The sequence below is a fragment of the Sander vitreus genome, chromosome 4, assembly GCF_031162955.1.
Source record: "Sander vitreus isolate 19-12246 chromosome 4, sanVit1, whole genome shotgun sequence".
Classification (NCBI taxonomy): Eukaryota; Metazoa; Chordata; class Actinopteri; order Perciformes; family Percidae; genus Sander; species Sander vitreus.
The window spans coordinates 35,253,238-35,269,702 of NC_135858.1; the positions used below are offsets into that span (position 1 = coordinate 35,253,238).

A 16,465-nucleotide genomic window follows, 5' to 3' on the forward strand; every position below is an offset into this window, starting at 1 on the left:
CTGATGCCCAACCAGCCAAAATGACATCAAAGACAGCGGTAATGGAACATTTTTTCCGCATGCGTGCCGCCATGGTCGAGAACTCAGTAAGTTGCTACTCAAAAAAAGTTTTTCAATCAGACCAACGATCCGGGTGACCTAGCAGCGACAGCGGCATCAACGGGTTGCTCCGCTTCGGTGGCTGCCATGTTGAATGTAAACAAAAAGCTGCTTGGTCACTTCTCTATCGTCATTGTGTTAGCGCGCTAGGTGGATAAGCCAATTAGTGATTGGTTCCCGCAAAATTGTGAACGGAAGCAGGATAGATAAACGTACAGGTTTCCAGCCTGAGCTGCAGGGCGAAATCAAATCACCGGCAGATTAGGCGGGGTTTACCCAGTCTAATAAAACACCTCTTTCATATGTGAAATGATATTCTATATAGCTTAGTTTGGCATATATTTGGCATCTACCAATGCAGCACATAAGTCTGTCTTTTTCTGAGTCTTTATTTATGGTCAGAATGAGTCAGATGTCCATCCCAAGATGTCGGCGGCACAGACGCATCTCATGTGCGCTGAAGGCGATATCTACATATAGATAGATACTTTATTGATCCCCAAGGGGAAATTCAAGGTCCCAGTAGCTTACAGACATCACACACAACATACACATACATCATAAACAGGATGATAAAATAACAAATCCACATGAATGTACTAAGGGATGTATAAGCATGAGACGCTTACAGTGACAGGGCAGAGACTGACCCTGTGATTCAGTATGAGGGTGTGTGTCATGGTGGTAGTGCAAATAGTTCCAATAGTGCAAGGATAAAGTGTAGACACCAGCATTAAATAAAATAAAATATGGACAATTTAAGAGAATAATGTAAACATTGTAATATACAAACTATAACAGTGCAAGGATTAAAAAAGTTTAAAAAAGACAGCATTAAATATGGGCATTATAAGCATTAAGCCTTAAATAAGGGCATTATAAGGGAATAAAGTAGACAGTAGGATAGACACAAATAAAACAGACAACAGACAAACAGTCAATGTTAGAGTTTTGAAGTAATAGGGTTACAGCCATTGTTGAAGTATTAAGTTAGACCTCAGTCCATGCTGGGGGAAGGAGGGAGGGAGGGGTTGTGCATATTGGCTAATATAGCCAGTAAACAGTGTAACAGTATAAACAGTAAGCAGTAAACAGTGGGCCAGTGGACAGTCAGTACATAACTATTGTTGTAGGAGGTAGTGGAAGTTGTAGGAGGTAGTGGTAGTGGTGGCAGACAGATTAGGCAGAGAAGTCCCTCTCTCCTCTTCCCTTTTGTGAAACATTGTAGAGTTGTATGGCCCTGGGGACAAATTACTTTCTCAGTCTGTCAGTTGTACATGGCAGTGTGCGTAGTCTTGAGCTGATCATGCTCTTCTGCTTTGTGAAAGTGCAGTGGAGTGGATGACAGACATTGTCCAAAATGTTGAGCAGATTGTATTGTATAGTATATATCTCTGGTGAAGTTTGTGGAAAAGGGAGGGGAGCCCTCACTGACTGTACTTTCTGTCTGTTGTGTTTTCAGCTTCACTCGAAGAAAAAATGGCTTCCAGATTAGAGGTGGCTCTTTGCTGTCCGGTCTGTCGTGATGTCTTCAGAAACCCTGTTTTTCTATCATGTAGCCACAGCTTCTGTAAAGACTGTCTGCAGAGATGGTGGAGAGAGAAACCAACACAGAAGTGTCCAGTTTGTAACGTTTGTTTGTAAAGGGATGATCCACATTGTAACCTGGTGTTGAAGAACCTGTGTGAGGCCTTCTTACTGGAGAGAAATCAGAGAGCTTCACAGGCTCTCTGCAGTCTGCACTCTAAGAAACTCAAACTCTTCTGTCTGGACCATCAGCAGCCAGTGTGTGTTGTCTGCAGAGATTCAGAAAAACACATCAACCACAAATTCAGACCCGTCGATGAAGTAACACGACAACACAGGAAGGAGCTTCAGGAAACTCTGGAGCCCTTAAAGGAGAAGTTGAAGGTTTTTGAACAAGTGAAGTGTGATCAAATGGCAAAACACATAAAGCTCCAGGCGCGACGCACAGAGACGCAGATTAAGGATCAGTTTAAGAAGCTTCACCAGTTTCTAGAAGAGGAGGAGGTGGCCAGGTTGGCTGCACTGAAGGAGGAAGAGGAGCAGAAGAGTCAGAGGATGAAGGAGAAGATGGAGGCTCTGAGCAGAGAGATAGCAGCTCTTTCAGACACAGTCAGAGCCACAGAGGAGGAGCTGAGAGCTGAAGACGTCTCATACCTGATCAACTACAAGGCTGCAGTGGAAAGAGTCCAGCAGCGCCCCCTGCTGGATGATCCACAGCTGCTCTCAGGAGCTCTGATAGACGAGGTCAAACACCTGGGCAACCTGAGCTTCAACATCTGGAACAAGATGAAGGACATGGTCTCCTACACGCCTGTGATTCTGGACCCAAACACTGCTGGTCCATTAAACGGCCTGTCTGAAGATCTGACCAGTGTGAGAGTAGGAGAGGAACAGCTTGATCTTGATAATCCAGAGAGGTTTGACGTATACCGCTTTGTCCTGGGCTCTGAGGGCTTCAACTCAGGGACTCACAGCTGGGATGTTGAGGTTGGAGTACAGGCTGGGCACTGGGTGTGTTAGCAGAGTCTGTCCAGAGGAAGGGAAGCATAGAGTCTGGATTATGGAGAATAGGGTTCTATCAAGGTAAAGACTCATGGTCAGATCCAGCCACTGTTCTCGTAGTGCAGACAAAGGTCCAGAGGATCAGAGTGACTCTGGACTGGAACAGAGGAAAGCTGTCGTTCTCTGATGCTGATACTAACACACACATACACACCTTCACACACACTTTCACTGAGAGGATTTTTCCATTATTTACCAGTTGGGATAAAGTCCCACTGAAGATATCACCAGTGAAGGTGACAGTGGAGTAGAGCAGTTAGAGATAAAGAGGATGATTATATTCATGATCTTTACTTCTTAACCCTTGTTATCCTCGGGTCAAAGTTTAAGTTTTTTTTTACATCAGAAATATTGGTTTTGTTCAACCAAATTGCCCAAAAAATAACTTGGATGCATGGATGCCTGCTAATCCAGAGAGGTTTGACGTATACCGCTCTGTCCTGGGCTCTGAGGGCTTTAACTTTGGTACTCACAGCTGGGATGTCGAGGTTGGAGACGGTACAGTCTGGTTCCTGGGTGTGTTAGAGCAGTCTCTCCTGAGGGAGGGATTCGTACAGTCTGGCTTATGGAGAATAAGGTACTATTTAGGTAAATACGCAGCACAGTCGCCAGTAGATCCATCTGTTCCTCTCGTAGTGAGAGAAGCTCCAGAGGATCAGAGTGACTCTGGACTGGAACACACAACAGCTGTCATTCTCTGATGCTGATACCAACACACACTTACCACCCTTTCACTGAGGTGATGTTTCCAGTCATTTTCACTGAGGATAACGTCCCAGTGAAGATATTACCAGTAAATGTGCGTGTGATAGTGGATAACAACATTTAGAGATAAACAGGATCATTATATTGATGTTTATTTCTTTAGGGGAATTTCTTCATGATTACAAAGACATGTTAATTTCTTTTTCACCTGATTGTTTAGTTTTAAAATCTGCTTTTTTATCAATATTGTTCATGTTTTAATTATTTTGACTTGTGTGTGTTGAGCCGTGTAGACCAGCAAACACTTTGTAGAAGCTGATTTGATAAAGAAAAGTTATTCAAAAACTGCATGTTTTAAGCAGCCAATCAGTGTTGAGATCAAGAAATGTTAAACTCTAGTTGAGATTTAAATTACGTTAAAATCAAGGTTTACATTCTTTTTGTATTTGGTGTAATACAGAAGATGACTATGTCTCTAAAAGTGTTTCATTCAGTTTCCATCAGTTCAATTCTGCTAATGTTGGTGATTTCAATAACATTAATGCTGAATTCATTCCTGTTTTTCAACAACATAATAAAACATTGCCTTTTCTTGTTTGGCATATTCTGTTTTTCAGTTTAATGCTTAAAGTCTGACTGCTTCTGTGAAAAATACAGCAATGACAAAATACAATAATGCTAAAAGGTGGCAACAGCCTCCAGTTTATCCAACTTTTTTGATGTGTCGCTCACATCGGTTTGACTGGACCAATGGAGCTGGTAATATTTTACATAATGGTAAATATTAAACCAGATTTAATCCTTTATTTCTCAAAACTGTGGAAGAGAATGGCTAAATGTCTGCTAATGCTTTAGTTGACGGCCTGCAGAGTAATTCCTCCTTATTCACAGTGCAATTACTGTTACTGCTGAAGGTAAACACTACAGACTCTGTGGTGGAAAGTAACCAAGTACATTTACTCAAGTACTGTACTTAGTGTAAGTACTGTGGCTCCATCTGAGTTCTGGGTTTAAAAATGGAAACGCCCACTTAGCCTTTAGCCTCCACCAAAAAGCTGTGACGTAGGTTATCACAACAAGCTAATCCATATGTGAATGCTAGCACTAGCTGAGTTAACGTTAGCTGTGCTACGTTTGGACGTAATGCGGCACAGAAGCTTGTTAGTTAACGTTAGCTGTGCTATGTTTGGACGTAACGTGGCACAGAAGCTTGTTAGTTAACGTTAGCTGTGCTAAGTTTAGACGTAACACGGCACAGAAACTTGTTAAAGTTATCTGTGCTAAGTTTGGACATAATGCAGCGCAGAAGCTTGTTAGTTAACATTAGCTGTGCTAAGTTTGGACGTAACACGGCACAGTAGCTTGTTTTTTAGTTAACATTAGTTTGCTTCCCAAAGTCTAATTACAGTACATTGCATACTGATACATAGATGTAGGTACGAGGAAAAAAGATGGGCAGTTAGCAAAATAATATATCAATCTGGGAACGTACTGTATATTGGGATTGGGAATCAAAAACGTATACTGTGGTATTTTTAACAACCAGGTTCCTACAATAATATGTTGGGGTGCAGTATGGGGAATGATGGGCGTCATTTTAGAGAAGTCATTTTCGCCTCCTTATGATCCAATAAATAAACATCACCAAAACCAAAAATTGCACACATTGTAGTCTGGAACAACGTACATTGGAAGTGGTTGTTGCGATCTAGATGAGTTTGGCGCGCCTTTAACTGTCCACATGGCATTTATAGGTGGGCCAATCATGAACCATCTTTGACCTCCCTAGTGAGAGAGGGGGTTGTAGCCGATTCTGTGGTCTGTCCCGGGACCAGCTGGTCTCTGGCACGGACTAGTGGTCACAACCACTAGGGGCGCTAAAGACACTGGTCGCGACCAGCTCCTCAGTGGTCTGCCCTGTGGTCCCTGTGGTCTGTGAAGCGGCTTTAGTATTTTCTCCCCTTGCTGTCGTTTTGGCAGCACTGTTAGCTGGATAAATGTCAGAGATAATAATCTTTTGTCTATAAAATATACTGTATCAGATATATTATGGTTATTATTATTGATTATGAAGATCCGTGTGGTCAGGACCAGCTGGTCTCTGGCACGGACCAGTGGTCACAACCACTAGGGGCGCTAAAGACACTGGTCGCGACCAGCTCCTCAGTGGTCTGCCCTGTGGTCCCTGTGGCCTTTGAAGCCGCTTTAGTATTTTCTCCCCTTTCCTGTCATTTTGGCAGCACTGTTAGCTGGATAAATGTCAGAGATCATAATCTTTTGTCAATAAAATACACTATATCAGATATATTATAATTATTATTGTTATTATTATTGATTATAAAGATCCGTGTGGTCAGGACCAGCTGGTCTCTGGCACGGACCAGATGGTCTCTGGCACAGACCAGTGGTCACAACCACTAGGGGCACTAAATACACTGGTCGCGGCCAGTGGCACAGCGGTCATGACCAGCTTCTTACTGGCACAAATAGTCCAGGCAAAGTAGCATTTTACGACAGACTAATTGTAAAAGATTTTTTTGCAGGTTAGATCATTTCTATGAGGTGTCCAGAACAACATACTAAAAGTCCTAAAAAATCCTAGTTGAGGCCAGTGTGGCCTCCACCAAAGTAAGAGCAGACATAAATGAAGCAACATAGGGACATGATGCAACATGCATGGTTGAAGTTAGTAGGCAGTAGCGCAGGGGAAGGGAGGGTGCTAGCATCCCAATGTCACACCTTAAGTCTCTTGCTGAATTTAACGTCTTAATCGGAACCTGTCATCCTAATGTCTCATTAATACAAAGTTATGTTTAATTTTCTTTCACTTACTGATTTTGTTTAATTTTTGTTGATTTCTTTGACAATCTGCTTTTTCACATCACATTCATGTTTCATGTTTCAAGTGCTGCATTCAAAGGCAATAACAGATTAAGGCTATGTTGAAGACAAGACAAGAAAAAGTTGACTAGAGCACTTTTGTAGTAAAAGAAAAAGCTGGCAACGTTAGATAAAACAAAGTGGTGGAGCGGTGCTAACGTTAGATAAAACAAAGTGGTGGACCGAGCTAGAGAAACAACCGAGAGAGAGAGAGAGAGAGAGAGAGAGAGAGAGAGAGAGAGAGAGAGCGGTGCTAACGTTAGATTAAACAAAGTGGTGGAGTGAGCTAGAAAAAGAACAGAGAGAGAGAGTGGTGCTAACATTAGATTAAACAAAGTGGTGGAGCGAGCTAGAGAAAGAACAGAGAGAGAGAGAGCGGCGCTAATGTTAGATTAAACAAAGTGGTGGAGTGAGCTAGAGAAAGAACAAAGAGAGAGAGCGGCGCTAACGTTAGATTAAACAAAGTGGTGGAGCGAGCTAGAGAAAGAACAGAGAGAGAGAGCGGTGCTAACTTTAGATTAAACAAAGTGAGTTCCCTGTACAGAGAGCACCCGGTCATATATAACTCGCTGTGCTCCGAGTCCATTTTTTCTTGTTATGGAAATGACAGGTTTGGGTAGTCCGCTGGTCATTGGTCGGCTGTCAAAAAGTGCTTGACGTAGCGCCTTTTTTCAGAAAAGTTTAACTTTTTTCAACTTCAAAAAGACGCTCTGAGCTGCAGAAAAGAAGTCGGTCGTGGCTTTTTAAACATGGTTTACTCTGTAAAGGATTATAATGTAAAACAGACGCTGGCAGCTAAAAGAAAAACGCCAAGTGTGAACATAGCCTAAGAGTTTTTTTTATATGAAAAATAATTTCACCCATGACGACCAGCAAACACTTAGTAGAAGCTGATTTGATCCCAAAATATCATTAACTGCATGTTTAAACAGCCAATCATTGTTTCTAGTCCAGATTATGGTTACATTAAGTGTTTAAAATATGACAAACGTGTTTTACATTTTCCAAAATATATGAACTAATATATTCGTTGTAATAAAGAAAAAAGGATTCTGTAAACGTTTTTTATTCAGTTGAATATTGCTGTTATGTACTGATGTGCTTCATGATCTCGTGCACCAACTGCTACTAAACTGGTCCTGGTACAACAGGTTAATGTTGAATCTCGACTGAATATTGTTTTTGTTTTAATCAGTTTTGTCTCATTACTTTTCAAGATTTAAAATTAAAATGCACAATTAGTTTTCATTATTATATTTCCTCTCCTTTCAAGTTTTTATTAAACACTTTTTAACATTCAAAACCTGTCATTATACCACACTGAACATGAGGCCTAACAATCATGTTGACTGCATCACTGCAAAGCTTTATTTACAAAACCTTTTGTTGACACCATTCAGTGTCACACCTTAAAGTACAAACCATTCCATGTTCAACTTTTTTCCCTTGATGTCTCATGGTCCTCCATATACAGACTATTCCTGGGATTTTACTAAATTAAACTAACTGCCTCACAACATTCAAACTACTGTTGAACATGAACTGTTGCATAAGCACGCTGCACACTATCAGTCTTCAGATCCAGTAATAAATCAGACCTTTGGAATGAGACACACCTCCGTGTTACAGGTGAAACAACAGCATTTAGCAGAAAGGTTGTGACAGAGCTCCACCCCTCACCTGACACAAATTTGCGTTTCCTAGGATGGCTAAGGAATGTCCCGCCCTACTCTGGCTTACTCTGCATTTGACTGGCTTACCCTTAACCTAACCTTAACCAATCTCACTCTTCATGTTAAAACCTAACCAATCCAACCAATTAAGGCAACAAATAATAGACAATCAGAGGAAGACTAGGGCGGGTCATGCCTTCACTATCCTAGGAAACCCGAGACAAACCAGGAAACAGTTTGTCCTTCGTCACTACAGAGAGACGCACAGACTGAAAACAGAGGATCAGATTCAGCTTCAGACCAAACTAACTACTTCCTCTGAGTGAGTTCAGCTACAGGAGAGAAAAATGGAAAACTACAACACTGCTGCTCCAGCCTGCTGACACTCCACACACTGACGGTGAGTTTGACAAAAACAAGACTGAAAGTGAAAGTAACTTTCAGTGGAGTTAGTAGAGGGGGGAGCCATGACTGACTGTACTTTCTGTCTGTTCTGTTTTCAGCTTCACTCAGAGACCAAATGGCTTCCAGATCAGAGGAGGATCTCTGCTGTCCGGTCTGTCACGATGTCTTTAGAAATCCTGTTCTTCTGTCATGTAGCCACAGCTTCTGTAAAGACTGTCTGCAGAGCTGGTGGACAGACCAACACAGGAGTGTCCAGTTTGTAAGAAAAGATCTTTGTATGAACCACCTTGTAACCTGGTGTTGAAGAACCTGTGTGAGTCCTTCTTACTGGAGAGAGATCGAGAGCTTCAGAGGCTCTCTGCAGTCTGCACTCTGAGAAACTCAAACTCTTCTGTCTGGACCATCAGCAGCCAGTGTGTGTCATCTGTCTGCATTCAGAAACACACTCCAACCACAGAATCAGACCCATCGATGAAGCTGCACGACAACACAGGAAGGAGCTTCAGGAAACTCTGGAGCCCTTAAAGGAGAAGTTAAAGGGTTTAGAACAAGTTAAAGTGAAGTTTGATCAAACAGCAGAACACATAAAGCTCCAGGCCCGACGCACAGAGACACGGATTAAGGAGCAGTTTAAGAAGCTTCACCAGTTTCTAGAAGAGGAAGAGGAGGCCAGGATGGCTGCACTGAAGGAGGAAGAGGAGCAGAAGAGTCAGAGGATGAAGGAGAAGATGGAGGCTCTGAGCAGAGAGATAGCAGCTCTTTCAGACACAGTCAGAGCCACAGAAGAGGAGCTGAGAGCTGAAGACGTCTCATTCCTGATCAACTACAAGGCTGCAGTGGAAAGAGTCCAGCAGCGCCCCCTGCTGGATGATCCACAGCTGCTCTCAGGAGCTCTGATAGATGAGGTCAAACACCTGGGCAACCTGAGCTTCAACATCTGGAACAAGATGAAGGACATGGTCTCCTACACTCCTGTGATTCTGGACCCAAACACTGCTCGTCCATATCTCATCCTGTCTGAAGATCTGACCAGTGTGAGAGCGAGTAGAGAAACAGCAGCTTCCTGATAATCCAGAGAGGTTTGATAAATACCGCTTTGTCCTGGGCTCTGAGGGCTTTCAACTCAGGGACTCACAGCTGGGATGTCGAGGTTGGAGACAGTACATTCTGGTCAGTGGGAGTGTTAGCAGAGTCTGTCCAGATGAAGGGAGACATAGAGTCTGGATTATGGAGAATAAAGTTCTCTGAAGATGAAATACTGTAGCATGGTCCCCTACCAGATCCAGACACTGATCTCGTAGGGCAGAAGAAGGTCCAGATGATCAGAGTGACTCTGGACTGGAACAGAGGAAAGCTGTCGTTCTCTGATGCTGATACTAACACACACATACACACCTTCACACACACTTTCACTGAGAGGATTTTTCCATATATTGGCACTGATGATAAGAGTGAAGATATCACCAGTGAAAGGTTTGTGTGACAGTGGAACAAAGCAGTTACAGGGTTTTTCTAGGTTGTAAGAGCCCCTTTATGCAACTGACGTCATACGCTCTTAACGTCTTAATCTGAACCTGTCATCCTAATGTCTCATTAATACAAAGATATGTTTAATTTTTCTTTCACTTACTGATTTTGTTTAATTTTTTGTTGTTTTCTTTGACAATCTGCTTTTTTCACATCACATTCATTTATCTGACATGTTTACAATACTGTACAATCCAAAAATTGCAAGAATCCTGCAAAAATATTATCTTCATCAAATATGCTGAACTGCTTCAAGTGCTGCATTTAAAGGCAATAACAGATTAAGGCTATGTTCACACTTGGCATCTTTTTTGACAAGAACAAGTTGACTAGAGCGCTTTTGTAGTAAAATGAAAAAGAAGCTGGCAGCGTTTTGGCTCCACAAAGCAGCCGAGAGGGTCTTTTGTTACTATAACAACAGCTACTGTTACAGTATCTTAGCTAGAGCGCATGTGGAGTGGTGCTAACGTTAGATAAAACTAAGTGGTGGAGCAAGCTAGAGAAAGAACAGAGAGAGAGCGGTGCTAACGTTAGATTAAACTAAGTGGTGGAGCGAGCTAGAGAAAGAACAGAGAGAGAGCGGTGCTAACGTTAGATTAAACTAAGTGGTGGAGCGAGCTAGAGAAAGAACAGAGAGAGAGAGCGGCGCAGCGTTAGATAAAACAAAGTGAGTTCCCTGTACAGAGAGCACCCGGTCATATATAACTTCGCTGAACATAGCCTAAGAGTTTTTTTAAATGAAAAATAATTTCACCCAGTTTCTGATCTTTTCGTTTGTTTAGCCTTTTTCTTTTTATCAATACTGTTTTCATTTTTAAATTGTTCATGTTTTATTATTTTGACTTGTGTGTGTAGAGCCATGACGACCAGCAAACACTTAGTAGAAGCTGATTTGATCCCAAAATATCATTAACTGCATATTTAAACAGCCAATCATTATTCAGATCCAACAAACTCTTATTTTAAATTCTAGTCAGATTATGGTTACATTAAATGTTTAAAAATATGACAAACGTGTTTTACATTTTCCAAAATATATGCACTAATATATTCGTTGTAATAAAGAAAAGAGGATTCTGTAAAAGTTTTTTATTCAGTTGAATATTGCTGTTATGTACTGATGTGCTTCATGATCTCGTGCACCAACTGCTACTAAACTGGTCCTGGGCTACAACAGGTTAATGTTGAATCTCGACTGAATATTGTTTTTTTGTTTTTAATCAGTTTTGTCTCATTACTTTTCAAGATTTAAAATTAAAATGCACAATTAGTTTTCATTATTATATTTCCTCTCCTTTCAAGTTTTTATTAAACACTTTTTAACATTCAAAACCTGTCATTATACCACACTGGACATGAGGGCCTAACAATCATGTTGACTGCATCACTGCAAAGCTTTATTTACAAAACCTTTGTTGACACCATTCAGTGTCACACCTTAAAGTACAAACCATTCCATGTTCAACTTTTTTTTCCCTTGATGTCTCATGGTCACTCCATATACAGACTATTCCTGGGATTTTACTAAATTAAACTAACTGCCTCACAACATTCAAACTACTGTTGAACATGAACTGTTGCATAAGCACGCTGCACACTATCAGTCTTCAGATCCAGTAATAAATCAGACCTTTGGAATGAGACACACCTCTGTGAAACAACAGCATTTAGCAGAAAAGGTTGTGACAGAGCTCCACCCCTCACCTGACACAGAATTTGCGTTTCCTAGGATGGCTAAGGAATGTCCCGCCCTACTCTGGCTTACTCTGCATTTGACTGGCTTACCCTTAACCTAACCTTAACCAATCTCACTCTTCATGTTAAAAACCTAACCAATCCAACCAATTAAGGCAACAAATAATAGACAATCAGAGAGAAGACTAGGGGCGGGTCATGCCTTCACTATCCTAGGAAACCCGAGACAAACCAGGAAACAGTTTGTCCTTCGTCACTACAGAGAGACGCACAGACTGAAAACAGAGGATCAGATTCAGCTTCAGACCAAACTAACTACTTCCTCTGAGTGAGTTCAGCTACAGGAGAGAAAAATGGAAAACTACAACACTGCTGCTCCAGCCTGCTGACACTCCACACACTGACGGTGAGTTTGACAAAAACAAGACTGAAAGTGAAAGTAACTTTCAGTGGAGTTAGTAGAGGGGGGAGCCATGACTGACTGTACTTTCTGTCTGTTCTGTTTTCAGCTTCACTCAGAGACCAAATGGCTTCCAGATCAGAGGAGGATCTCTGCTGTCCGGTCTGTCACGATGTCTTTAGAAATCCTGTTCTTCTGTCATGTAGCCACAGCTTCTGTAAAGACTGTCTGCAGAGCTGGTGGACAGAGAAACCAACACAGGAGTGTCCAGTTTGTAAGAAAAGAGCTTTGTATGAACCACCTTGTAACCTGGTGTTGAAGAACCTGTGTGAGGCCTTCTTACTGGAGAGAGATCAGAGAGCTTCAGAGGCTCTCTGCAGTCTGCACTCTGAGAAACTCAAACTCTTCTGTCTGGACCATCAGCAGCCAGTGTGTCTCATCTGTCTGCATTCAGAAACACACTCCAACCACAGAATCAGACCCATCGATGAAGCTGCACGACAACACAGGAAGGAGCTTCAGGAAACTCTGGAGCCCTTAAAGGAGAAGTTAAAGGGTTTAGAACAAGTTAAAGTGAAGTTTGATCAAACAGCAGAACACATAAAGCTCCAGACCCGACGCACAGAGACGCAGATTAAGGAGAAGTTTAAGAAGCTTCACCAGTTTCTAGAAGAGGAAGAGGAGGCCAGGATGGCTGCACTGAGGGAAGAAGAGGAGCAGAAGAGTCAGAGGATGAAGGAGAAGATGGAGGCTCTGAGCAGAGAGATAGCAGCTCTTTCAGACACAGTCAGAGCCACAGAGGAGGAGCTGAGAGCTGAAGACGTCTCATTCCTGATCAACTACAAGGCTGCAGTGGAAAGAGTCCAGCAGCGCCCCCTGCTGGATGATCCACAGCTGCTCTCAGGAGCTCTGATAGACGAGGTCAAACACCTGGGCAACCTGAGCTTCAACATCTGGAACAAGATGAAGGACATGGTCTCCTACACTCCTGTGATTCTGGACCCAAACACTGCTCATCCATATCTCATCCTGTCTGAAGATCTGACCAGTGTGAGAGTAGGAGAGAGAAAGGAGCTTCCTGATAATCCAGAGAGGTTTGATAAATGCTGGTTTGTCCTGGGCTCTGAGCGCTTTAACTCAGGGACTCACAGCTGGAATGTCGAGGTTGGAGACAGTAAACGCTGGTCACTGGGTGTGTTAGCAGAGTCTGTCCAGATGAAGGGAGACATAGAGTCTGGATTATTGAGAATAAAGTTCTATAAAGGTAAATACTTAGCATCTTCACTACCAGCTCCACCCACTGATCTCGTAGGGCAGAAGAAGCTCCAGAGGATCAGAGTGACTCTGGACTGGAACAGAGGAAAGCTGTCGTTCTCTGATGCTGATACTGACACACACATACACACCTTCACACACACTTTCACTGAGAGGATGTTGCCATATATTGGCAGTCCTTATAAGATGAAGATATTACCACTGAAGGTGTGTGTGACAGTGTAGCAGAGCAGTTAAGAGATAAAGTGGACGATTAGGACAGCAAAGCTGCGTGGACCCAATTGTTTTGCCAGTATATTTCTTCTTTCTCCTAAGAAATTCATGTTCCCATGCACGAAAACTCACCAAACTTTGCACACAAGTCCAGTCATATGCCAAATCAGCCTTGTGTGCTAATAGTCCAGATGGTGGCGCTAAAGCTGCCATCTAAAATTCGAAATTTTATAAATTGATCACATAAACCGTACATGCTAAAATGTCGCAACTTACGCAAAACTGTAGCCCCAGTCGATCTCTTCTTTTTTCCATAACTGCAAAACTTCTTAAACCTATCTCCTCCCACATTTTTGCCTCTACTCATACCAAACTTCATCTCCAGACTATCTTCCACAGGTTTACAATTCAGATTTTTTATATATATTAAAAATTGAGCTTGCATTCCATGCAAACATTTAACTGCATACAGTATACAAATACTGTAATTTTTTCCAAAGTAAATATTTGATGTTCATGGAAAAGAAATCACAAAATTCTGAGGTCTCTGTAGATTTAGTGTGCAAAATTTCAGAATTTTAACTCATTTTATCTTTCTTTTAATGTTTGAATTATGTCCTCATATACGCATTGCAGTCAATGCAAAATAGAGCATCTTTAAACATCATTTTGTCACTTTGTGAAAATAAATTACAGGCATCTCTATGTTGTCTTAACCAACACACATTTTCAGAATTTTCTAGTGAGAAATGATTTTTTGACTGTAGTTTAAAATTCTGCAGTTTCATGCAGTTTTGCCATCACCCAGATAATAGCTCCCTGAGATCAGCACCTGCCTAAGGCAACAAAGGTTCAGAGTTCAAGCCCCTGGTGTTGCAAGATGTTCAAACTGTATCTAATCAGGCATTGTGCTTTGGACCCCTTCCCAGCATGTTTTAGATGTGTCTCAGCATCAACACATCTGTCTGAAATGATCAGTTCATGAGTTTGTGTCCTAGCTTAACATACCACTGTGTACGCTACATTGTGCATTGCAGAGTAAAGACAAAGGTTTCTTAGAGGAGCTGTAGTTCACTAAGGTTGATACTGGTCTTTAGAGCAAGAGGTTCAGTGTTTCAATCCCCTACGCACCACTCACCAACCCTCACTTAAACAGTAGGCCTGTTCCTTGGGCATAATCAACATGATGAACATGGTGAATTGCTTCAAGTGCTGTAGTCAAAGGCAATTAACAGCTAAACAGAGTTTTGTTTTCATATGTCAAGTTATTTCACATAGGGCCCTATCTTGCACCCAGCGCAATTGACTTTGTACACCAACGCATGTATCATTCCTATTTTGCACCCGACGCACAGCGGACTTTTCCCTCCACAGACTCACGTCGGTAAATTAGGGAATGAACTTGCGCTCCCGGGGGCAGTTCAGCAAAAAGAGGAGGCGTGTTCCGGCGCAAACGTTCCCTAGTGCTATTTTGCAGTTTCAGAAAACAATTCCGCCACAGACCAGGAAAAACCTAGTCTAAAGTCACTGGCGCATTATTCATTTCATTATTTTAAGGGCGCATGCTTGGCCAGAATGTAGAGTGTGCACACCGCGCATACACTTTGCTTCTCTCATCTCACGGACCCAGCAGTTCCCATTTTTGCAAACCATACATAAATACAAGGAAAAATATGACCTTGTTTTACACAACATTTCCATGAATCATGGATGTGTTGATGACATAAATGAGGAACTATTAGAGGACTTAAGGAGATGTGATGTTGAACTGCATGTGCCGATGCCATTTAACCCAAATGCCCCAGCAGTAGCACGGGAGAGGAGAGACAGAAGAGCTGCATCGTCTATAGTGAGGTCATCTTGGTCTAATGTTAACCTACATTGCAAAAATATCAACCATGCATTCATAACCTCGTGATTCAGTGACATGGAGCCCAAAACATCAGAAAGTATGTTTTTGGGACATTTCTTTATTTACATTTTGTCAAAAAGAAAAATCAATAGTAAACGTCGGTCTCCTCGGCTGTGAACCGCTCCTGGCGTGCGCCCATGGATGTATTAAGAGCGTGCGCCTAGCAAATCTGCCATTATAATAGCAATCCGCCATGGAACAAGCGTGCCTGGCTTTTAAAGGGAATAGAGTCCGGATCGGGCCGAATTTTTCTGTCCGAGCCCGGCCCGCGTCCGACAGAGCCGTGACCGAACCCGGCCCGAGCCCGACAGGCATTAAGATATTTATGTCCGAGCCCGACCCGAGCCCGACACAAGCCCAATTTTTTTCTCATACTGATGACACATGTACGTTTGTTTGTGTGGAAAGCCCGCTTTTATTAAGCAACTGTAGGAAGGCATTCTGAAATGTCAACAGATGAGCGTATCAGCGCACACGGGGCAACAAGCGCACGTTAATAAGCTGTTAAAAGGTTCAATGTGTTAACCTTTCCTGATTGCTTTGTTTCCGACCGTGGTCAGAAAACCAGGGGAGACTACCTCCAGGGCCGACATCATAAAATGAATAACGTTGGGGTTAAAAATCCCGTTACTGGTGAGCAAATTAATGAACTTGGCTTTCAGTCTGTGGTTTATCTCGGACACCGCACACACTGTGTACAAAACTTAAACTTATTCCACCAACTCTGCTCCGGTCACATCTACACGTCTGCTTCCTCTTTCTCTAGCTCTCTTCTGCCTACTTTACACACACACACTGAGCTCTCTTAAAGGAGCCGCAGCACCATTTTACAACAAATGCCTTATCGCGCTGATGTGACCGAGCCCGACCCGAACCCGACCATCATTTCGAAATATCTGTCCGAACCCGGCCCGGCCCGTCGGGTACCGTCGGGACCTGTTGGGTTCGGTTCGGACATCCATGCCTTAAAAGGGAATGTGAGATAACGGATAACGCTCTAATTGGTTTATTCCACATTACACCCAAACCACACCTATGAGTAACATAGCTACTTCAGACCAACCCATTTGAGATCTGCTCACAAAGCTACTT

General features: G+C 42.4%; 1 protein-coding gene and 1 pseudogene across 2 annotated transcripts; both read left to right on the top strand.

Annotated features, from left to right (window-relative positions):
- Positions 1-1,578: 1,578 nt before the first annotated feature.
- On the top strand, positions 1,579-11,163 carry LOC144516144 (uncharacterized; annotated as a pseudogene). Its single transcript, XR_013501811.1, has 3 exons — positions 1,579-2,924; positions 8,259-8,346; positions 8,450-11,163. The product of XR_013501811.1 is annotated as an uncharacterized LOC144516144 (transcript).
- A 639-nt stretch (positions 11,164-11,802) lies between these two features.
- LOC144517380 (nuclear factor 7, ovary-like) lies at positions 11,803-15,721 on the top strand. Its single transcript, XM_078249478.1, has 2 exons — positions 11,803-11,979; positions 12,083-15,721. The coding sequence occupies exon 2, from the start codon at positions 12,100-12,102 to the stop codon at positions 13,471-13,473; it is 1,374 nt and encodes a 457-aa protein (XP_078105604.1). The 5' UTR covers positions 11,803-11,979; positions 12,083-12,099; the 3' UTR covers positions 13,474-15,721.
- Positions 15,722-16,465: the final 744 nt, after the last annotated feature.